Here is a 24,886-nt window from a genome sequence, read left to right as displayed (position 1 = left end):
GCCCTCCAGATGAGTTGGACTGCAACTCATATCATTCCCAGCCAGCATATCCAATGGCCAATGATAGGAGTTGAAGTGCAGCACATCTGAGGGCACACCAGGTTGGAAAAAGCTGCCCTAACCATTATACCAGGCTGCCTTTGGGCTTCAGTTTGTCTCCTCTCACCCCTGAAGTGATAACTAGGCCTTTGGAAGTTACAGCTGCAATCACTGCAGAAACGTGTAGAACAACCCAAGCCTCACCTCTTTCCTTCTGAGCTACAGCCCTGGCTTGGCCTTAGTTGGAGATCTTAATGCCCTCTTTGAACATTACAATTGCTCTAAACCAAGCTATATACTGGAACAGGTGAATCCAGTTTGCACTGTAGAGAAGTGGTACAAATGTCTATTCTCCTCAGGGTGCCTGTATAGAAAATCCATATGGAAAACGGCCATGGAAAATGCATTGTACAGGTGGCAAGGAGAAAAGGAACAAGGAAATCCATATGTCTGCTTTTGAAAATGTAATTCGAGAACACCCCCATACAGGAAACACTGCAAGGTCAAACCTGGAATCAGATAGTTAAGCCTCCCCTCCCCCACTCCTCCACTGGCTTCCCATTACACTTACAATTAGATTTTGTTCAATTTCTTCATACACTTTGTCCAAAGCTTCTTCACGTTGGCTTGAGACAAGACTAGCAGCCATGAATTTTTTATTCCATGCTTCATACTCCTCATTGCTAATGTCCTTGTAGGCAAGGCATAATGTTCTAAGGGTTTCATTTGCAAAGATCTAGGAAGGAGAGGGAAAAGAATGACTCAGGACCATATCAGAATCTAATTGGAGAAAGTTCTCCTTGTCAAATCAAACTGACAGGAATCAATTTGCTGAGTGAGAATAATGGATGCTGGACATACTTTAGAATAACCAAAAGAGACGCAGAAAAAAAATCAAATAAAAATTAATCAAGCAACTATACAATATAGCCCCTTTAATCTACCACCAATGAAAAAGACATGTTCAAGCAGTGAAATCCTATGCATCTATATTGAGAAAAAAGTCCCAATGATCCTGTTCAGATGAGATGTTAAGCCATGGTGGTTAAGCCTTTTGAGCTAAGCATTATGGCTTAGCGTGTCATGTGAACCATGATTTAGTGTGTCATGTGAACCATTCCTAACCATGATGGCTACATAACCACAGTTTAAACATGGTGGCTATCCATTTGCTCCAAAAGGGTTAGGGGCCTAACCATGGCTTAGTGTGTGGACTGAATGGGCCCAATGTCTCCAGTGGGGCTTTCTCTCAGAAAAGTGTTCATGGGATTGCAGCCAAAGTAACACAAATCTCTTGGTCCACCCACCTCATCAGATAAAGGTTACATTGACACTGGATATTTACTCATTCAAAGCCAGTTTTAAGAGGCCATGTTTCTGACAAGAATGCCAGGAATGATAGCTGGCAATTCTGTATTTTACAGAATTTGTAGTACACAGGACTACCAATTGGCCATGCTGGCTGGGGATGATGGGGATTATTACCCAAAACATGTGGAGGACACAAGATTGGAGAAGACTGCTCTAGGGTTACCACTTCATCTTGGCAAATGAAGCATAAGGCACCTAGTATGAAACCCAACTTACATTCAGCGCTTCCTCTGTAGCCTCCTTTTTAGGATTCCTAGGATGCAACCGTTCAAAAATCACAGTATCAGCCCCTTTACAATAAAGCTTGATTGCTCCATTTGAGTCTCTTGCTACAAAAGCAAAACATAAGGGTTAGGAACATAAAGATGTATTTTTTTTAAGCACCCCTCTTCCACATTTCTGTGAACCACATCTACATTATCCCTTAAAACAGGTGGTCAACTTGTAACCCTCCAGATGGTTTGCCCTATCATTCCCATCTGTCCTGGCCAGCATACCCAATGGTAAGGGAACATGGGAGTTGTAGGCCAAAACATTTGGAGAGTTCCAGGTTGCCCATCTCTACCTTAAAACTATGTAGGGAATAATATGTAGTTACAGTAGAAAAATATGATCAATATTTTCTCTTTCCTTTCACCCCCTTCACCATACCAGAAAGCTAATAATTACGCAATAATTAATCTTCTAAGTGAGAGAGACTGTGGATTTAGGAAACCTTTACTATCAGATGTGTGGGCTCTGTTTGGGGTTCCTCAGAATGGAGAAAACTGCACTCTGCCAAGTGACCAATAAGGAATTCAAACGACCATCAACAGTTTGTGGGGATTGGAGCTCAGTTGCATTTATCTCCTGCGCTTTGTTTGGGGAGGGTCAGAAGCCATTATTCAGGGGCTAGGCAAAGGAAGGTCAAAATGAAGATACAGAGACCAGCCACACTATGAATTTTAGAGTATTTACTCTCCCTTCCTTCATAGTCTCATAGCTCAAATTCATCCACACTTTCAGGGAGCAGGGATGTGTTACATTCCTTCTGAATACAATCATGGAAATACACATGACTTGCTCCAAGTCCCTTAAGCTTAGATAAAATATATGAGGAAACAAACATCAGGTATGAGAATGTGGAGTGTGTGTGTGTGTTATCATGATGCACTTCCTAACATTACAGCAGAAGTGTGGGAGTTCCTTCGTCATAGGCTCATGTCCTGCTGCTGGCTTAGAGTTCAAAGGCCCACTAATGAGCATCACCATGTGGCTACAGTCAACTGCACTAGTCCTTCTCACATAATCATTGCCCAGCTGGATGACAATACCCAGATGGTATTTTAGCAGAAGTGTGCAATGAATCCGGGGCTAAGGAGCTCTCGTTGTTGCTGCCATAACAACCCCTTTTGGAAGTTGTATCCCCGTTCAGTCTAAAATGAGTAGAAGGTGGAGTAGGACTATGCCTTCTGGCCTCAACCCCTATGTTGCTACACCACACAAACCTGGTCCCAATCTGCATGGATTTCCTGAAAGCCAGTTCATGGGTAAGCAAGCTGGAATCTGGGGTGGTGAGGAGGCCATGCTTCTGAAAGCTCAGTGAATTTACTTCCATGGATGGATTCTTCCAACATCCCTAAAGAGGGTTAGGCCTTAGCTAGACCTACTGTAAAGTCTTGTGAATAATGTGAGATCTCACCCCCGTTGACACGTGAGGCATGACGACCTCAAGAAGAGAGGCATCGTGCCCGCCATTTTTTTTAAGGGCCGGCAGCGCATGAGTGCTCGAGTGACTCAAGGTAAGGTTTGTTTGTTTGTTTTTTAAAAATGATTTCCCTGCTCCCCCCACCCTAGCCCCGATGGGCGCAGCTCCCGGCTCCGTGCGAGTAATCGTGCAGAGTGGGGTCAAGCCATGGAAACGGGCCACACGTTCCGCGGTCTCAGGCTCAGCCCGAGACCGCGGAAAAAGCGGGGCCAAAGGGTAGGGCTCTATCCCAGGGCAAGGGAGGGATGATCCCTCCCTGATCCTGGGATCCCCTGTGCATCATCTGGATGCACAGGAATGATCCCAGGTATCACCCCGGGATATAGCCTGGTCTAGCTAAAGCCTTAGAGTCTAAACAGCAACAATGTTGAAACAAACATGACAGAATGGTGTGCTGATACACTGGAATGAGGTAAACTATTTCCCTAAGTATATATCTTTATTTCTTTTGTTATTACCAAGATTATTTTTAAAAAATAAAAATAAAAAGGAAAAAACATACAATTGAGGCATTTTATCCTCTTCAAGGAGCAAAACCTTCTACCAAACACATTTTAGAAACAAAGGGTTCTTCCCATCCAAACAAAAGCGGTCGACTTACTGATAACAGACATCCGTTTTCTGTCGCTGTTGAAATCCAAAATGGCGAGAACTTCGTATGTTCTTGCAGTTCCCATTTCACTTATTGTAATAGTATCTTGCGTCCGTGAAAGAAAAGCAAAACCGAAGTTTCTGGCAGCAGTTACCAATGCGCCCTCATCAGGGGAGGCTGCATGATAGCTGAGTTCACCTAGATTATTAAAAACAAAACAGAAAACACTCAGACAAGAGAATTACACACACTGGAAAATTTGTGTTTGTTCTGTCACAGGGTGGGTCACATCTTAGCTTTGTGGGTGCTGTCCCAGTTCATTCCTTTGAGTGAGGAAGAGATACCTTGAAAAGGATGTTCTCAAATCAGTCGCTCCACCTGAACACATTTATAATCAAAGGTGGTAAAACCCTCATATGATATTTGCCCTGTGTGAAGTTGTCTGAATTCTGTTTGAAACTGTCCCCGTCTATAACAACAAAAGAGGTGCCATAGCTCCAAGAATGTGAATCCCACACAACTGAAAATTAGCCTGTGTACCAAGGGGACCCTTGGAGTGTGCACTTCAGTGTTATTTGGTTTTTAAAATGCACCACTTAATTTAAGTTAATTTAAATGTGTCTGTTTGAAGCCTGCAGTACTGTCTTCAGTCACTAGGTAGCAAACTTCACTAACTAACAGATAGCTTTGCAGTTGAGGATACAGTTTGAAGCCATGGGGGGAGTACTCTGAGGGGCAGAGTTATATGGCTAGCCCTCCCACTACTGTGGGAAGAATGTAGTGGGGAGACCCCTCTCTCAATGGGCTATAGGAGTTCACTATGGCAGGGGCCATAAGAGTGCCAGCAGTTCTGGCTTCACTCAGATAGGGCAGGCAGAATGTGTCCAACTCTTAACACCAATATAACTTTGCTTGAAGGCTTCAATGCATCAAACTAAGGGCTATTCCAACCCCTACAACGCTGGATCCTTTTGATAGTGTAAAATAAAAAGGAAACATCTCAAAAGATGCAGAGAAAAAGTATCAATTTATTGAGGCCAAATTTAGAGTTAAAAGCTCATTTCAGGCCTTAGTTCCTCAGGTGATTAAAACATGCTCACCTCCGTCACATCTCCACTGCCACCTTTCACGCATCTGAGGAAAATGTCGGAAGCAGAGGGCTTCTTGTATGCAAGTAAGCTCTGCATGTGATTTAGAAACACAGAGATAATATGTTTACAAAAGACTCCCTGCTTTGGACCTCTTCCTTAGATATGTGCGGATGGTCACTGTGATGGAGATATAACAGAAGAGAGGGTTGGCCCTGATCTCCCACTCTTGCAATTGTAATCATGTGGAAGGTGAACGTCTGAAAAGGGCTAAAAAATGCTGAGGCAACTGTAACTATTTCCTAAAAATAACCATTTGAGAAAGTCACACATTCAACTCAGAGTGAATTTTATGTTTCTGTGTTCACTGTCTAGCTCTAGAGTTTGGAGAAAGAGCCCCAACCCCAGTATCACTGCCTCTTCTTTTCTTGGCATGAAGAAAAGTCTTCAATTAGTCATAGGACCTGATCAGGAAACACGCTAAACCGTGGTTATGCTGCTAACCCTTTTGCAGCAAATGGTTAGTGAGCATGTTTAAATCATGGTCATGTAGCCACCATGGTTAGGAATGGTTTAAACGACACACTAAGTCATGGTTCATAGAACACACTATGCCATAATGGTTTCGGCAGGCCTACCCAGTCAAATTTTAAGTTATTTCACTGTTATTTTAATATTGTATCAGTCTTATATGTTTTTAATCATTTATGTATAAATAAATAAATAAATAAATATGGCTTAGAATGTCATCTGAACAGGTTCATAGTTTTCCATTACACCCAAGCCTGGAAATTATAGTTACCAAGTTTGAAACACACCAGTTTCTTAAACCATAGTATGATGTTGGTTTAAGATTCTGGCTTGTTCTGAATTGGAAACCAGAGTTTCCTGGTTTGGACATAATAGGAAACTATGGTTAATTGAAGATGTCCAGGATTAATTGCACTAAGAAGACAGTAAGGAAGAGCTGTGTGTACTTGACCTGTTCATAGGTCAGTTTATTAAGCCAAAACATGATCATTCAAACTGGGTCAGAGTTTATGGGGTGGAGAATTATACTGGGGATTACGGGAATGCTTTTAACACAAAAGGGTTTTTTGACAATCCACCTGGAAAACTTATCTGCCTACAGTTTGCAATTTGTTGGTAACATATGAAATACTCAAGTACAGATACTGCTGTGAATATGTGTACTCCTGTGACCTAAACAAGGCCCTTTAATACATTGCACTTTAAAGACTCTGGAGCATTGCTCTCAGCATACATTAGATAAGGACTCTTCGAGAATACCAGATGTACAAGTACAGCACTTACCTTCACTACCATCCACCATCACTGTGTGGCAAACTGCAAGCAGGAAGAAAAACTGTTGAATTTCAGGTTCCTTCCCAGACCTAATTTGCTCAATCAGATACTGATCACAAAAGCTGAGCTTCCCATCTGCATACATATTCCAGCTGAAGTCAACTTGCTATATAGGTGTAAGAAGAAAAGGTGAACGTTAGCTTCAGGCTGATGCTTTCGGTAATGTGTAGCTGGTATGAAGTATGAAGAAGGACACAGTCAACTTTCTTGGGACAGTTTTGCCTGAGGTCTACTGAGTTGGGGGACATCAGCAGTGGAGAAGCAAGTATAGGCCCAGCTCTGCCAGACAGTCTCATATTTTGGCAACTGTTTTATTCAGTTAGCTTCAGATCCCATATAGCAGTTCTGGCCCAGTAAATATTGTAGGAATTCCTTGAATCTTAATGGGTCACTCAGCCCTCTAGAGTAAAGAAATCCTATTCCTTTGACATTAAATCTTGACTCCTACAGCCAGCCACTCTGTCTCTCCATATATTGCCCAGGTGTTTCAAAAAGTGCCCTTGTGGCATCCATTCTGCAGGGTGGCTACATGGGATTTAATGTGAACCTCAATCAAATATATTCATCTTTCACTTGCTTAGGGAGATGTTGGGCTTGTTCACACATAACGTGAAACCACCGTGGGTGAATTTCCCAGCAGCGTTTCTCAATGTGGTGGTGATCACCATTTTGAATATTTGGAGTGCTCTGTAGCTTCTCGTTGGATCACCAAACTATCACCTGCAGTCACCACAACTCACTGTGGCTATTAAGTCACAGTGGAATGTAGTGATCATGTAGTGAATGTAGTGAACCAGGTCAACAAGTAGATAAAGGAAACTCACATATGGAACTCTACCCCTTTTCAGACATATTGTTTGCTAGTGAAAATCACTTACCTCAGGACGATAATGTTCTTGCCCTGTTTTATCTCTGTTCTCTCCTGAAAGGACAAAATAAATGCCAATATCAAATGATGAGACCACATTACGCCAGTCCTTTTCCAGCTTCATTGGCTGCCAGTCCAGGTCCGGACCCGATTCAAAGTGCTGGTATTAACATTTAAAGCCCTAAACGGCTTGGGGCCAGGTTATCTGAAGGAATGCCTCCTCCCATATGTACCTGCCCGTACCCTAAGGTCATCCTCAGGGGTCCTTCTCCGCGAGCCCCTGCCAAAGGAAGTGAGGCAGGTGGCTATCAGGAGGAGGGCCTTCTCTGCTGTGGTACCCTGGCTGTGGAATGAGCTCCCTAAGGAGGTTCGCTTGGCACCTACATTATATGCTTTTAGACGCCAGGTGAAGACCTTTTCATTCTCCCAGCATTTTAACAGTCTATAAATAAATTTTAACTTGGTGTTTTAAATTTGTAATTTTGCATTGCTGCTGTTTTTATCTGGTTGAGCTTTTATATTGTATTTTATATTATGGTTTTGTACTGTTGTTTTATACTTTAAATGTTTTTAATTTTTGTGAACCGCCCAGAGAGCTCCGGCTATTGGGTGGTATAGAAATGTAATAAATAAATAAATATTATGTGTTTGTTTGTTTGTAGATACAACCAAATGGGCAGATACCCCTGGAGCAGTTTTCAGTCATAAAAACCCAAAACAATAAAATAACAACCAAAACAATACAACAATAAATATATCACAATATTAAACATTACAAATATTTAAAATATTTATTTATTACATTTCTATAGCAGCTAAAAACACAGCTCTTAAAAGCACCAGCAGTAAATTTAATACTCAGAGCAAAAGATGAAGGATTAAATGCTTGCTAGAAGAAGAAGGTGGCATCAAAATCCATACAGTGAAAATGCCAGGCAGATCTCCCGGGAAGATGGACAGGGGGCCACTACAGAGAAGGCTCTTCCCTTGGTAAATGTAATAAATAAATAAATAAGTAAATTGGTAGCCACCCACTGCAGCATTATGGGTGGTGGCACCGAGAGAAGAGCCTCCAAAGATGATCTTGGCAATTGGGCAGGAATATTTGGGAGAAGGAGCTCCTGGCATCAACACTTTGAATCAGGCCTGGAAACTGACTGGTAACCAATGCAGTCGGAAGGGCCTTCAGTGTGGTGGCCCCCCTCCTATGGAATGCCCTACCTCTGGGGGTCAGGAAGGCACCAACTTTGTATTCCTTTCGGCGCCTCCTGAAAATGTCATTGTTCCAGGAAGCCTTTCCTTAATGACCAGCCACGGTTTACAGTTCACCTTTCATTTTGCTTTTTAAAATCTATTTTAAGGTGTTTTATTCTGTTTTTATTGTATTTTATCTTGTAAACTGCTCTAAAATTTTGAATGGGAAGCGATTAGGGTTAAGGTTAATAAATGTAGCACTAGAGTAACATGTTAGAAAGAGCGTGATTGTTCTGGGCTGCATTACATGGGAAGAGTGGGGCAACTGCATGCTTTGAATCGAATACTTCCCTTCCCTCCACCTCTATTAACACAGTGCCATCTAGTGACAGAAGATCCCCTGTTTTCCCAGCTATTTAAAGTGGTTCCTTTCATACCGGGATTTCCAGGGGATACCACGGGAGACATCTTGGTTGTTGATGATGTCATGTAATCGATGTAAAAACTTCCGTGAGTGGCCAATCACAAGTGTGCAATAAATCTCTCATTTAGAGGAGCCCTCTGTTCTGGTAGGTTTATAACTGGTATTTGTGCCACTGAGGCCACTTGGACCTCAAGTGACAGAGCTGGATCTATGAGTAACCCCCAGACTACAAATTTTCTGAATCACATAAAGGGCCCATCTGGTCTAGCATCCTGTTTCAAACAGTAACCAGCTACAGAAGATTAGAAACAAGACATGAAGGCAACAGCCATCCCCTATTGTCTCTTCCCAACATGTGGCGCTGCATCAATTATATGATGCAGCAGCCACCTCACAGTTTCCTGTGAAACTGCGAAGAAAACAAGTCAGGGGACTTACCTGAAATTTTCTCCGGAGCGAGGTGAGTATGGTGCACCCACACTCTATCCTCGCTCCAGAGTCATGGCGGGGGGATGGCCGGGCAGATGGAGACTCCTGATTGGATGCTGTCCAACCAGGCAGGGGGCCCCCTGCTGCCAGAATCTCTGTGCTTTTGCTGCTGTGTCAAGACTAGCCGCCACCCCCCCAAAGCAACAAACGTGCAGGGTTCTGCTTAGCACGGCAGCAACCCACCACCATATAGACAGCCCCCAAGAATCCTGTGGCATTTTAAAGACTAACACATTTATTCTGGACTATAATCCATGGAAGTTTGTGCCAGAATAAATTTGTTAATCTTTAAGGTGCCACAAAATTCTGGGTTTTTTTAAAAAAAGAAATTCATAGTAAGTTAAAAAGTATTTCCTTCTTCATGTCACAAATGTACTAGCAATAAAGTTCTTTGAGCAACACCAAAGAAGCCTAGGTTTACCATAGGTTTGTCCATTTATGCAACATTTTTTGAATGTCATGATGTTCTGCGTCAGGGTCCCCGTCTTGTCTGAAAAAATGTAGTGGATCTGCCCAAGCTGTTCATTCAAAGTAGTGGTTCTGGCTTTAGCAGCTGTATCCCTCTCTGGATAATACATTTGCAAGTCCCAGTTGATGAAGTAGCTTTGGCCCAAACGGATCACTTCAACACTGAGTGGGTAAGAGGTAACAAGGATTACCCTCATTTTGAGATCTTCAACACACAAAAGCAAAGCATTTAACAAAACAATGGATGTCTAATTAAGTTCTTCAAAATGTCAGTGAATCAAGCAAGATTCTTAACTGTTGACTCTAGAGAACCGTTAAAAACAGTACAATTACATGAAGCCATAAGTGAAAAACGTCCATAGATTACATACCCAACTCATTCTTGATCACCTAAATCATGGCTTAGTGGCTTGTCTGAACAGGACCCAAAGGGATTAACCACAATTAAGAATGGCAAAGGTCCTGGCATGAAAGGGGAGAGACAGGGCCAGCACTACCATTAGGCCAACTAGGCAGCCGCCTAGGGTGCAGACTTCAGAGGGGTGCAGTACTGCCCTTTAAGGGTCACCATTTTATACAAATTAGCTGTTCTAAGAAAAAAACATAATATCAGGAAAATATAATAGTTCAGAAACTCTTCTTGAACAGCTGAATCGAAGTTGGCAATTTTTTGGGTGTGTGTGTGCAAGTAGCTCGCCTTGCCTAGGGCGCACAATAGTTTGACACCGGCCATGGGGAGAGACTGGGAGGAGAGAGAGCACAATCCTACAGCCTGAACCTAATTCCAGTCCCTTTAACAATGGCTAAGAGAAAGGCAGCATTGCATCTATTATCAGACAATCTGATTAAAAGGATATATTGCTAGAAAGCTGCTTTAAGTGGCGTTTCCTTCTGAATAAACCTGCTAAGAAGTAATCTCTAGGTGATTGCATGGATGTCCCCCACCCTGCTGCCACCAAGAAGAGAAGTGCCCCACCTATGTGGCAGTCAAGAAGAAGAATAAAATGTCAGCTTTGAAGTATATTATTCTGTCAATGGTTTCTTGCACAGACAAGTCTGATAGTTTGAAATGCTCATTAAACAAGTCTTTTGGACAGCAGCTACTTATGTACAGAGGTTTTTTTAAAAAAGTAGCACAATTCCTAGGGAAAGAATGCTTTGAATCATGTCTACATGTACAAGAAAATGCACACCCTCTATTGTTACGGCCATGGACTGTGGGAGAAATGAAATATTAAGAAAATGGGTCGGAAAGAAATATCATTAATATTTCCTATAACACCTATAACAACTTCAGTGTCTGCACTCAAATTATAATGAAGTTAAATATATTTGTTACCTCACATAGAGGGATATGGGAACCATAGTGTTAAGAACAATGATGTAGCCCCAAAAGTTAAGGAAGCCACGATACGAAGGGGAATAATCTTGTCCATCATAGAGGTACCAAGAAGAATTGCCAATCTGTTGCTCCCAGTAAGTGTGTCCGATAGCCAGACCAGCAGATACCAAGATGAGCAAAACAAAGATCTGGAAAGTAAACACAACAAAACCAAGCTTTGCCAAAGAACAGCTGAAATTCATCATCATTTATCCCCCAATTAATTACTATGAAAATCTCTGGACGTCAGCTTGCCGATGCTTGAAGAGCAAAATGAAATGGGAATTATTTGCTGCTAAAGCAAAGGTATTTACAAAGCACTGCTCTAGATAGCCAATTAGTGTTGGTTAATAGGAAAGCTGATCCTGCAGGTCATGTAACAAATTAGTATCAAAATTATCTGTTCACGCTTTCCACCTCCACCACTGAAGGTGAATCCAAAACAGCTTGTAGTCCATTGCACAAGAGATCCAAAACAGCTTATAGTCCATTGCACCAGAAATGCAAAAATAACTTGAGGCACAGTATTAGGAAAAAGGTGGGATATAACTACTACTACTACTAATAATAATAATAGTAACTTTTTAGATTTCCAGCAACTCCACAGTATCATCACATGGCCATCCATATGCAAGAGTCCAAAACACTCATTCTTCACTATGGAAGTGTACCATGGGCACTTCCAGGAGGGCCCAGATTGGCAAAGAAGATGATATACAGCATACTTAGATATACTTTCACAGGAACAGGATAATATGCATCTACCAATTCATTCAAATTAAATGCCTGTATCTTAGAACATATGTAGTGGGATTAGCTCAGTGGTAGAGCATATGCTTTGTAGGCAGAAGGTCCCAGGTTCAATCTCAGGTAAGACTGGGAAAGATTCCTGCCTGAAATCCCGGAATGTCTGGACTCAATGGTCCTACTAAATATAAGGCAGATTCCTATATCCCTAGAATAAGTGATGCATCATCTATTCAGACAACAACCCCCAAACCAGATGATTTTAGGGCCTCTTATGAAAGTAACCTCAGGCACATAACAAGTGAACATTTTCATTTCTTGGAAGCAGATGTATTGGTAGATATGACCCTGTCTGGCCTAAATTCAAAAGTCTTGGCCAAATGTAGTGGGGGGTGAGGGAGTGGAATCACGTATAGTCAGAGTTTTCTTGCTTTTCTTGCAGCAGTTCCTCCTGCTGAAGAGGCAAGCTGCTGGTCTTCTGAACTGCTTGCCTCTTTGGCAGTGTGGGAATTGCTACAAAGAAAACAACTAATGAAGTCCCAGTTCTCTGCATAGTGCTCCCCTACATCCTGGTCTCTCTTTCCCCATCTCTCACCAAAACAACAACAACAAACAAACAAAACCTCCATACAATGCCCTCCCCCAATATCATAGTTAACCACCCATGCAAACCTCCACTGACTTCAGGGAAGAAATCAGCAAGAAGACATTGCAGAACCTGTGCCTGCATATGCACAACCACATCCATATGTTGGGTGTTTTACTGTGGTTTTAATTTTTGTGAACCGCCCAGAGAGCTTCGGCTATTGGGCGGTATAAAAATGTAATAAATAAATAAATAAATAAATAAAATATACATATGCGCTACCAAAGAAGACTTTGCAGAGTCTGTGCCTGGGCATGCCGAACATAGCACTGAGCATAACAAATATTTCATACGCATAGAAGTGAAAACTAACAAACAGCAATGAGCTACAGCTTCTAAAATGAAAAAAATGAAAAGGGTAAAGATAAACTGAAATATATTACCGTATAAACCATGTAATTCATAAGGGAGTCAATTTTCGTCCTTTTAAACCGTGTTTTCCCACTGTTTTTCATTATTTTTGTGTCTGCTCCTAAAATCACATTAAAATTGCAGTGTAAATGTCACTGAGTTTGAAACAGACATTAATACTTTAAATTGTATTTTCTTACAGACTAAGCAAAGCCTTGACTGTGAATACTTCTAAAAAATATTTTAGGTACATTTGATTATTTCTCATACATTTTAATATATGGAAATCTATCTAAAATAAACTTTTAAAAATACACATTTTCTGTTTAAACAGGTAACAACAATACTTGATTGACTACACAGATACCTGCAAATATGACGAGTCCGTGACACACATCTGTGTTCCGAATTTTACAGCCACGTAACAAGATTTTGTCGCCGTCGAGAGCATAGCTCCTTCCCCTCCATATCAAGGTTCCTGTGAATTTATCTAGCCGGTTGTTGGGTTCCTCACATTCTACCAAGCCTGATGTGATATGTGCAAAGAAGTGGGAGAAAAGGAGTACTAGATTACAAAACAGTATTAAAGTATTTTCATGGAAAGCCATTCTGTTTAAAGGTTTAACTTTGCACCACATCCAACATCGCATTAGAACACAAAAAGAGTGGATCAGACCAAGGGTCCATCTAGTCCAGCAATATGTTCACACAGTGACCAATCAGTTGTTGACCAGGGACCCACAAGCAGGACATGCCAGTAGAAGGGAGTTCCAGGAAGCCAATTTCCCTGCTCGTTACTCCTCCCAGGAGACTTGAATGACCCCCCTCAAAATGCTACGCAGTGTCAGGGGACCGTCTTGAAGTGTGTTGGGTGTGGCGCAGTGGGATAGAAAGGGGGAACCCCCAAAATTGGGTGAAGGCACTTTAGGCAAATCGGATCTGCCCACAGATGATGCTTCCATCCAATTTGGAGATCCCCCTCTGCTCCTCAGCCCCCTATGCCACAACCCACCCCATTCAAGAGAGTCCACCCTCCCTCTTCATGATATTGGGGGTGGGGGTCTGAGGGCTACTGTGGGAGAGGGAGCATGGAATTTAGTCAACCAGCCAATTGGATGTATGGAAGTACAATATTTAAAAGCAGATGTTTGAAACAATGAAACATTTCTATCTTTCTACCATGTGAACTGTGGCAGAAACACACTGTTTTTCTTTTAAAAACTTTATTGTAAAGAAAAAAATACAGTGTGGCAGAAAGACACTGCATTTTTTTCTTTATACTGAAGTACAGGTTGCAGTGTTGACCTGTGTGGCAGAAATGTTTGTGTTATTTTTAAATCACAGAATTATATTTTGAAATAAAGTTTTAAAAATAAAACAGACAACTGAAAGGAAGAACATATGCAATAATGCAACAAGAGGACTAATTAAGGGGGAAGGAAATTCACTGGTTACAGTCTTTAGTACATCATGGGTAAGCTTGTGGGGCAATTTAAGTAAAATAGCTTAACTATTGAAAGAATTAGCTATTGAAAGAATTAACTACTGAAAGTTTTATGGAGAAAAAAGAAATATTCCAGTCTGTATTTGATTGGAATGTGATCAGAAGTTTGAATAGCTTCCACACAGGTAGAAATCATGATGCCATGACATTTATTTTTAAAATTGGGCACATTTTTCCTGTTGCACTTGTTGGTAAGTTTGTACATAATCATCCATTGGAAGGCTCCATTGGTAAGAATGTAAGAGCTAATTTTTGTGAACCGCCCAGAGAGCTTCGGCTATTGGGCAGTATAAAAATGTAATAAATAAATAAAATAAATAAATAAGCTAAGAAGAGCCATGCTGGATCAGACCAAGGGTCCATCTAGTCCAGCACTCTGTTCACACCGTAGCCAACCAGCTGTTGACCAGCTGTTGACCAGGGAACCAAAAGCAGGACATAGTGCAACAGCACCCTCCTGCCCATGTTCCCCAACAACTGCTGTATATAGGCTTACTGGTGTCCATCTGCTAGCATTATGTACATCACACTAGAGGAAAATAATGCTTATGCAACATCAATGGCACTTACTAATGCCATATGTTTGTATGTAATTAAAAATAAAAACATATTTGTACAAACCATCAAATGCTGCCAATGCATTTTCTTCTTGGAGGTATCTGTCCGTTACCTCCAGTGACATTTTGAACTTTAAGTTGGTTTCACTAAAATGAGGAAGAAAACATAGATTGCAACGCGGTAAATTCAACACCAGGAACACTAGATTATTTCAAGGTTGTTGTTTTTTTAAAAAAGGAGAAACCTCTCTGCTTGCATTTAGTTGTGATTCCGTTAGATCTTTCCTCTACTTTACGAACTGTTCAAAACACACAGTGCAAATAACTGTGACAAAATCACTAGGTTCTAAAGAAAAAGACATATAAAATGCCATCCTTTCCCTTGACCCCTATGTGAGGTATGAGCAAAATAATGTGTTTCATCACAGTAGTCTGGGTTTGCATGTAATGAGAGGCCACCATGGGTAAATTTCCCTGTGGGGCTTCTTGGCATGGTGGCAGCTGCCATTTTAAATATTCAGGGCATCGCAGGGACACACAATGCCTTCTCGTTACATGCGAATCCAGCAAGGGTGGGTTGTTGGTGTGGTTGACACACCACCTGAAATCCTAAAGCAGCTCATGGGTTCTTGATGGCTTGTCAACCACCCCCACTGGGTTTGCCTGTAACGAGAAGCAACAGCATGGCCAACCACATCCCAAATATTCCAAATGACGGCCTGCTGCTGCAGCAAGAATCTCCATGGGAAAATTCACCCATGGTGGCTTCTCATTATCTGTGAACCAGGTCTCTGTGTTCTTTCCTGCAGGCACTGAGGTAAGCGCTCAGAGAGCTTTTACTAATAGGCAGTATAGACATGTAATAAATAAACAAACCAATAAATAAATAAGCTTTCATAGGAGGAATTAAGTAAGATACAGTCTTGCATGTGTTTCAGTTAGATGATGCTGAGATAAAATTCAGTCAGAACAGGGCAGGCTTTCCTAACGAACGTGTTGCTGCACAGGGATTGGGAAAGGCTACTTGGAGCCAATTCATGTATGCAAGCAACCATTTAATTTCTTCTGTCAACATTTGGAGAAAAATAGGCAGCTGTGATCACAGAAATAGCTACAGCTCTTCCCGTGTCACCTCTTCATCACATCAATTGCCTATCCACCACGCCCTGGCACATGGGCGTGCGGGGGCCATTGCGGGTGGGGGCGGAGAGATGCAGCGCGGGGGCAAGCTATTGGCGCGCCCTCAGTGGGGCCACTCGGGGGAGGAGGCAGCGCAGGATATAAAGTGCTTCGCCCCTCCCAGCGCCCTCTTTGGCGCGAGTCTCCCTCCCTCTCTTCCTTGTAGGCAGTGTGGGTTTTCCGGTTGCCCGTTTGGGGGCCAAGTAGGAATTTTTTGCTCATATCCTAAGTTGGCTATGAGTTTTTTCGCCTACTTCACACTGTGAGAAAATGGGGGAGTAATAATTAGGTTAATCTGGCGTTACTGGTCACAACTTTGATTTGGCGGTTATTTGCGGGCATTGTGGGCGAGCATAGGAATGGTGAGCATTCTTTGGCACCGTTAGTGGTAAGGGGTAACGTCTGAGGCTCACAGCTGGGAGCCTTGTGGCAACAGCTGGTGAGATAGGGCTTACCTCTGAGGCCAACCTTTCTCACTCACCCGGAGTTTTGTAACACGGGGGGAGCGACTCCGAAAGGCCTACCAACCCCATCCTGGGGAAGCCAGAGGGGGGGTGGAATACAGGCCACACCCTCTGGCTACGAATGACTCACCCAATCCCTTTAAGGCCAGATGGATGGCCAAGATAGGATGCCCGCTTAGGCCTCCACCTCTTGCAGAATTCTAAATAAAAGTGGCCCTTATTTTAAATCCATTTTCTGTTTGTCGTCTCTTTATTTACGCACTCCACTCACGCAATTTTCTTCCATTCAGACAGGTATCCATGTGAATGATCGCATGAAGGAGTGGGCAAATGTGCTGGCAGCTAAGCCAGACCTGAGAGTAACAGCAAATCAATCAACAAGAGCAACAAATAGTTTTGTCCTCTAGATGAGGAAGCTATAAACAGTAGTCTTGGCAAAAGCCAGCAATTATATCATCCAGTAAAAACACAATTTATTTACTTACTAAATGGATCATACTATATTTGCTTGGCTTAAACTTTTATGTCATTCAAATGGACACAGACATATTGTTTTTAAGAGCAACGTGGACATCAAGGTAAACTCTTAGAATGACCTAAGCTCTGTTCATTATATTCACAGAAGTAATCATAATGCACAACCCTAATATTTTAAAGAATAGTACTTAAGCATTGCACCCTTCTTGTCCTATGCATGCAAATAGAACTAGCTAGGTTAAAAAACAAAACAACTACAACTCATACATGTATTTCTGATTCCACGCAACCCCTGGGCAAAGAACATTTGTTTTTATACTGCTGTTTTTATGTTTTTGATGGTTTTAAATTTTGTATATTTTTAATGTTTACTGTTTTTAACTTTTGTAAACTGCTTTGGCTATGGGGTGGTATATAAATGTAATAACTAACTAACTAAACATTTAAAAAATGGCACACAAACAAATCCTTCCCCAAGGAATTCAGCATCACTAGTAGGAATTTTGCAGGAGTCCGGAAAGGGGGTGGAGTCCAGCAGGCTTCTTCCTGCATAGCCTCCCAGACTCCACTCCATGGATCACTGCACTTGCCCGACTCCATGCGTGCTGAGTCGGGTAAACGTGGGAGTCTGCTGGTCCACCAAGCCGCCATTTTGTTTAAATGGACATTTACGAAAAATGATGATCCACCATTTTTATGCAAAATGGTGGCTTGCCAAGTAATCGGGTGGCTGTGCACTGCTTACTGGGCGCCTGTGGAATGTCCGGCACCTTGTTGAGCAAGACAAGCAGGGTTGGCTGGCTGCTGTGGGTCCAGAGAAAGGTGCATAATCCAGTCTATGGTGGGTTCGCCCATCCCTATTGCTAAGACAGCAAACATGATTTTGCCATACTGGGGAAGTGAAAGTGAGAAGGAGCCTTACCCATCTAATTCAGATGTCTCTACATAACAAAGGCTGTTAGGTTCTGAACTGGACAGCAACAGGATATCAGCCTGATTAAATAAAGAATAAAGCAAGTTAAATGCACATAGAAATGATACTGGCATTCCAGTGCACATTTTAACACACACACACCACATTTTACTTACAGGAACAAAGGCATTTTTTCCTAGACGGATGACGTCACCAACTCGAATGTCTTTCCATTTTGTATTTCTGAACCTGAAGTAGCAAGACAATGGAAATGCATCTGTAAAGCTGCAAAGGAAACAACATACTCCACCTTGTGGTAGAGGCAGATAGTGCACTATTATTGTAGGAAAACCCAAAATTCATTACTTTTCCACACCTCTGTGCGAAAAAAGAGAGCTTCCAACCCCATAAACGGATAAGTTGGCCATCTCAAATGGAGAACTTGGCCATCTCTGCATATGTAGATAGTATACCAGACATATGCAGCTCAGGTGAAGTCTCTTGAGTATAATACCTTTTCTCTCTGATTACATCACACATGCGGTTATTAATTTCATTGTCCATCCGATGTCGAGCCTAAAAGGGAGGAGAGGATGGAGAAAGATTAAAAAGACGCTCAATAATAAATAAATAGATAAATAAATAAAACGTAACTGGTCTTAAAGTGTTTCCCTACTGATCCAATTTGGTATTTGAGAGACTGAATAAAATCAGAACTTACACATTACTTGATAGGTCAGAAGGCAGGGAATGGTCTTTGGTCCACACTCATTAATATTTTACAAGTAACTGAGGAGCCCCTAATATGATGAATGATCATGCTAACTGCAAAGGTGTTTGCATAGGTTCCTGTTTGAAGAGCCCTCTTTGTTCTAGACCTCTAGTAAGTCCAGGTTTCTATTATTATTATTGTTGTTATTGCATTTTTATACCACCCAATAGCCGAAGCTCCCTGGGTGGTTCACAAAAACTAAAACCATTCAAAGTACAAAACAAGCAGTATGAAAACATGATATAAAATACACATTAAAAACATAACTGATGAAAACATCTTTAAAACATCCTTAACATCCTTTTGGTCTGATTTGCTTTTATTCAGTTACAATTGGGGACAAATATGTTGTACTTTGGCTTGGAAAGGTTTCTTGTGAGAAACTTTTAACAACTCAAATAAAAGACTTAAAAGAAAACAGATATAAAGAAGGAAATGCAATTCTTACAATGTCATCCACTAGATCTTTAATTGCAGTGATGCCCAGAACTAAGAGTAACGGGATCAGAGTTGTATACCATGAGAGGGTAGTTATCTGAGGAATTGACTGCAATGAAAAGAAAAAAACAGCTATTAATTTTATTATTTATTATTTTAATTTAAGACATTTCGCCACTGCCTTTCCATCACATAGGTGTCCAAGGCAGCTCACACATCTGTAGGGGCCGTACTTGAGTGGTAGACCACATGCTTTACATGCATACGGTTCTGAGTACAATTCCTGACAGCTTCACATGTTCATATATGGGGAAGGATGATAATGCTGAAGTGGAGCACATGCTTTGCATGCAAAAGGACCCAGGTTGAAGCCCTGACATCTCCGACTAAAAAGTGCTGTAAAAGGAGCTCTGCTAGGTGTGTATACTAAAACACGGCTGATACTGACAAATGCATTGAATCAACATACACAAGCTCCTTTCCCTCTGCAAGAAAGCCCTTATACAAAGGGAGAAAGCGTTTAAAAGATCTGTATCAAAAGTGCAGCACCGGGTAAATACAGTTCACTCTTAATGTTGCTGCAACAAGCATGCAACTTTAGCAGCTAAACATTCCAGTATTTACAGCCTTGCATAACAACGAAGGCTGTTGCACACAGTATCTTTTAAATGTATATACCATATCCCTCCATATACCATAGCCACAAGGGACAGTTTTCCATAACCTGCATATGAAGCAAGTCACATCTAAAATGCACCTTAATAGGGCTTTTTAAAAGATAACAACGATGGTCAAAAGAGCCGTGTCAGCAAATAAGAGACAAATGCAATGGGAAAGCAGAGCATGCTTTTAACAGACAGGCATACAAGGCAGGTCTACCTTTTAAGCTCAAAACCAGTTTAGGCATCATAGCTGAACCTCCAAGAAAGTGTGGAGCTGCAGTTGTGTGAGAAGGGGAATTTTTAGAGGCTCATTATGATGAAGTTAGAGAACCCTGTTCCCAAGTCAGGATGGAATGATTCTCTGTGCCTAATTACAAAAAAGCTCCCTTTCCCCACACGTTATTTTAAAACCAAAACCAATCAGCAGATCAGTGTTTTCCATGTCTGGCCACTTTTTACTCATAGATGCATGTTATTAGCCCAACCCTACAGTTTTCTGTGCACGCCAAATTGGACAGGCTCAATTTCAAGGGCTGTTGCACCAGTACAACACCATGAGCTAAATTGCACAAGGCCTTACGTACCCAGTTCTGACCCATTCATGCATGTAATCGCTTGGTCTCTTATCACTCGGTGTTTCACAGGTGAACATGGGAAATTACCCTATGCTGCATAATTCTAACTATATAAGGATGTGGTCTCCCCTCATCCTAATACAAGAATACAACTACAAAGCATATATCAATGACCCAGAACCCAATAAAAGTTGCAAGATTCAAACAAGGGGTCAGTTGCCAAATGGCTTTCATCTGTGACAAGCACTGCTTCAGTAGCAGCTCTTTGCTACCACCCAGACAGTCTGTTAACCTTTAAATTTGGCACAGAGAAACAATCTCCGTAATGAAGTCTACGATCAAGTTTTACCTGTAAAATAAGTAGAATCAGGAAATAAAAGTTGGCTGCCCTTTTAAACTGTTCAAATAAATTCAGTGGCAAGAAGGTGATTGGATTATACTTGTAGGTTTTAATTGCATTCCCCTGTTGAAGACAAAAAAAATAATTTCAGCAAAGCATTAACATACTAATTCAATTTAACATTTCATGTAAAACATTTCATTTAGTTAAATCATCCTCCAAACTGCTTCAGTTAGGCAAACGCATTATGCAAACCAGTATTCCACGGGTCGCTGCATTGAACAAGTCATATGAAACAGACTTTGGGATATTACTTCTTTGCAAGAAGTCTTAACCCACTTCTTATTATCAAAGCTTTTGTCCCATTTTTAAAAAGAGAAAAATAAGGCATTGAAAAAATGCAGGACCTTTCACCTCCAAGTTGAAAAACTGGCTAGAGACAAGTGAACACCTGTCGAGTGGCCTCATAAACTTTCCGGGGTTTGCAAACATTCCTTGAAATACTAAAAACAAAAAACCTTGAAGGGTTTTGCAAGCACTTGAAGGAATGCTTGCAAAGCGCAGATGACATAGCAGAACCAGCTTCTCCAAAATGAGCGTGCCCAGGTATTAATATCATAGTGAGAGCCCTTTCTCTGTGTCCTACCAACATTGGAGGTACATTTGGCAGAGACATGAGAAAGGCTCATCTCAGTGGGTGGTTCCAGACTCTGGACATCTTTACATTAAGTGGAAACTGCACTGCTTATCCAGGGTGTATGTGCTTCCTGCTTTTTTGGCGCAATTGTTATAGGTTACATTACATGGGCAGAGAGGAGTGAACACATGCTTGGAATTGAATACTGCCCCTCTGTTCACTTTGATTGAGACATTGTCATCTAGTGGCACAAGATCCCACTTTTATTCAGATTTTACCACTTTAACAGTGGTTCTTTTCATGGCAGAATTTGCAATGGATACAGCAGGACACATCCTGGTCATTCACAATGTCATGCAATCGATCAGCAAACTTCCATGAGTAGCCAGTCACGAGTGTGTTATAAATCACTTGTTTAGAGAAGCCCTCTGAATTTTCCTTCCTAGGGAGGATCATCTAACCCCCTGATGGTCCGTCATCCCACCTGTGGCGGGGCTGACTGCCTGTTTGGCACAGAGGAAATTAATTGCTATTAAAACTCAAGCTTTGAACTTATTCAAACTTTCAAAATTTTCTATGTGTCTACACTGCTCAAGCTTCAGTTTTTTAAAAAAAAGCAAAATCAGTCTGGTGAATCTTGAGTAGTCAGCCTTACACTACCATATTCATATGCAACCTTAACTTCTCAATTACTGTATTAAAACCAACATTATAAATAAATTAAGCTTTCTTTCATTGGGTGACAGGCCCAATAATTACTAGATATCATTATATTGCTGTATGTCAAGAAATCAACTTACTGCGTATTTACTTTTCTGAAAGCACATAAACGTTGTTTGCATAAACTGGGGCTGTTCATAGAAGGCTCTGTCATTTGCTTTAACTTGCCAACTGCAATCTGAAAACACAAAACCCAGAGTTATAATGAATGTAACATTTAAATGCCTGAAAGCAGATGAAGTTGCTCCTTTCTTCCTCTATACGGAAGATAGATTGCTCAGGATTCCCCCCACCCCACCCCCAATTAGCAGTTCTAGCTTACATACACAAGTTTTTAAAGGTAAAAAGGAAAGAAACTAAAATGTGACAAGATGAGCAGTGAGGAAATTGTGATTGCTCCTTTTTACACTTACCCCTGAAAATGATCAGGAACTGGATAAAATATGTTCCAACTTTCAATATACCGAAGAATTGCATGAAAAGGCTACCAAAACAAAGGAACTCCAAGAAATTCCACACAACTTCCCTAAAAACAAATTCACTCAGAGGTACTTACTTACTGTTCATGTTTGCTTCGACAAATGCAAACTAACAAGACTAGAGAACTAGCAAAACAATTTTGAAAAAGGGAGAACAAGTCAGCTGTAGGATAGCAAAATAAATTTGCGGGAAGAATCACCCCAAGTAAGTATCATGCAGTTCATGATTATTATTATTATTATTATTATTATTATTATTATTATTATTATTATTATTATTTATTTATTTATATAGCACCATCAATGTATATGGTGCTGTACAGAGTAAAACAGTAAATAGCAAGGCCCTGCCGCATAGGCTTACAATCTAATAAAATCATAGTAAAACAATAAGGAGGGGAAGAGAATGCCAACAGGCACAGGGTAGGGTAAGCAGGCACAGGGTAGGGTAAAACTAACAGTATAAAGTCCGCACAACATCAAGTTTTAAAAGCTTTAGGAAAAAGAAAAGTTTTTAGTTGAGCTTTAAAAGCTGTGATTGAACTTGTAGTTTTCAAATGTTCTGGAAGAGCGTTCCAGGCGTAAGGGGCAGCAGAAGAAAATGGACGAAGCCGAGCAAGGGAAGTAGAGGCCCTTGGGCAGGCGAGAAACATGGCATCAGAGGAGCGAAGAGCACGAGCGGGGCAATAGTGTGAGATGAGAGAGGAGAGATAGGATTATGTCAACAGCTTGTCTTCCTCAAAATTAGTAAAGAACAGATAGGAAAGCTTAGTTAAAGATTATCCTTGTGACACATCTACCAATGTGGATATACTAAATCTAGTGGACAAAATTGTTAACTGAATCCAATAACTGTTTTTCCTTACCTCAAACCTACTATTTACATCACCCTGTGGAGCTGCTGGTTCATGCAAATCAGACACACCCTGCCCAACACAACTGCATAAGGAGTATGCCAGGCTTGTGCAAATGCATTGTTTGTATCAATTAGCATCCTGATTTTGATGGTATCTCTCTCTTAAAATCTCATTCCCTCTAAGTCCTGAATTGCTTGTTGTTAATACTATTACTATGATTATTACTCTTATTCTTATTGTTTTCTTATTATGTAAATCACTCCCCCGTCCCCAGTTAAAATGGGCAACAAGGATTGGAGGATCCACAGAATTTATCAAGGCAAATTTCAGAAGGGAAGCCTGTCATCTCTTATTAGTTTGTTGCTGAGCAGTGAACTGCTCAATCTAGCCAATAGACATGATCTAGTGGTATTCTTCTGGAATGCCAGAACACCAACGACAGCAAAGGTAAAATCAATATGCTCAAAACTGTAATTGATTCTGGAGGTCACAAGTGAAAAGGAAAACCTTTACAGCATTGCTTTGCATCAGCTTCAAAATTCATTTCAGTCAGTCATACGGTGGATATGGACAAATAAATTTCTTTTGGATGAACTTAAGCCAACTTGCCTCACCATTCTTGTACCAATTCCAAAACTCCTTCTGGAGGGTCAGTCCAGGTCTGACTTTGTGGTCCTTTGGGGCATTTGTACATGAAGCTTTTAACTCGCCACTTCACTACGGCTTCTGCTTCTGGAATCTTTGTGGGATAAAGATCCGATTCACTACACCTATTTCCCACCCCACAAGTTTTCCTTCGCTGCCTTTCTATATGCTCCATTACATAACCTCTAGGTGGTGCTGTGGTATAGTGTATTGCACAATTACACTAGGGTTTCATTCCGCCTTTCTCGGATATACCAAACTTTCCTCGATTAAAAATAATAATGCTAAAATGGTTGCAAAAAATGACAAGAGCCTGTGGAGGAGGAGGAGGAGGAGGAGGTTGTGTAAAGCACCTGAAAACTACCATGAGTGAAGAATCACAAGCACAAAATAAATATCTAGTGTAGAAAGGCTCATGCAAGCAGGGTAATACAAAAATTAACATTCAGAATGGTTGCCTCCTTTCTGTAACCATTTATTTCATTCTCACCTTTTCTAAGGGTGTCTCGAGTTGCTTCCACTTCTCTGTTAATGCGGTTTTGCTCTGGTTCAACAGAAGGCTGAACATCCAGTTCATCTTCTGTCTCATCATCACTATATGGCACCTCTTCATCGTTGGGTGGGCAGTCCTCATCGAAGGTACTTTCCGAATCTCTTTCTGAATTCATCCTGCTAACAGTTCCTGAACAAAGAAATGAAAATAAATCAATTTAATTTAATTTATTCATTCATTTAAAATATTTCTTGGCCACCTTTCACGGCAGAAGCTTTCGCAAGATGGCTTACAACAAGAAAATACATAAAAATTGTTACTATATTAAAAGCAATAAAAACATAAATGCAAGAAAATAGCAATTAAAAGCAATAAAAGCCAACAGTATAACAGGCAACAACAAT

The 24,886-nt window shown here is 41.1% G+C and overlaps 1 protein-coding gene across 1 annotated transcript in view; it reads right to left on the bottom strand.

Moving 5' to 3' along the window:
* Window positions 1-24,658, bottom strand: part of ATP8B1 (ATPase phospholipid transporting 8B1) — a 39,892-nt gene extending 15,234 nt beyond the window's left edge. Inside the window, exons 1-17 of the mRNA XM_063128692.1 lie at window positions 24,480-24,658; window positions 22,089-22,186; window positions 20,661-20,774; window positions 19,085-19,183; window positions 18,379-18,440; window positions 18,041-18,113; window positions 17,874-17,944; window positions 14,896-14,978; window positions 13,138-13,296; window positions 12,803-12,891; window positions 10,985-11,175; window positions 9,599-9,807; window positions 7,081-7,124; window positions 6,152-6,308; window positions 3,759-3,947; window positions 1,627-1,739; window positions 611-775 (exon numbers count right to left, since the gene is read on the bottom strand). Of these exons, the coding sequence (XP_062984762.1) occupies window positions 611-775; window positions 1,627-1,739; window positions 3,759-3,947; window positions 6,152-6,308; window positions 7,081-7,124; window positions 9,599-9,807; window positions 10,985-11,175; window positions 12,803-12,891; window positions 13,138-13,296; window positions 14,896-14,978; window positions 17,874-17,944; window positions 18,041-18,113; window positions 18,379-18,440; window positions 19,085-19,183; window positions 20,661-20,774; window positions 22,089-22,186; window positions 24,480-24,657 (2,094 nt within the window). The 5' untranslated portion in view covers window position 24,658. The remainder of the gene's footprint in view (window positions 1-610; window positions 776-1,626; window positions 1,740-3,758; window positions 3,948-6,151; window positions 6,309-7,080; window positions 7,125-9,598; window positions 9,808-10,984; window positions 11,176-12,802; window positions 12,892-13,137; window positions 13,297-14,895; window positions 14,979-17,873; window positions 17,945-18,040; window positions 18,114-18,378; window positions 18,441-19,084; window positions 19,184-20,660; window positions 20,775-22,088; window positions 22,187-24,479) is intronic.
* Window positions 24,659-24,886: the final 228 nt, after the last annotated feature.

This window comes from Elgaria multicarinata, chromosome 6 (genome assembly GCF_023053635.1).
Source record: "Elgaria multicarinata webbii isolate HBS135686 ecotype San Diego chromosome 6, rElgMul1.1.pri, whole genome shotgun sequence".
NCBI lineage: Eukaryota > Metazoa > Chordata > Lepidosauria > Squamata > Anguidae > Elgaria > Elgaria multicarinata.
The sequence above is the reverse complement of the archived record's forward strand: the minus strand, read 5'-3'. Positions and strand labels throughout refer to the sequence as shown.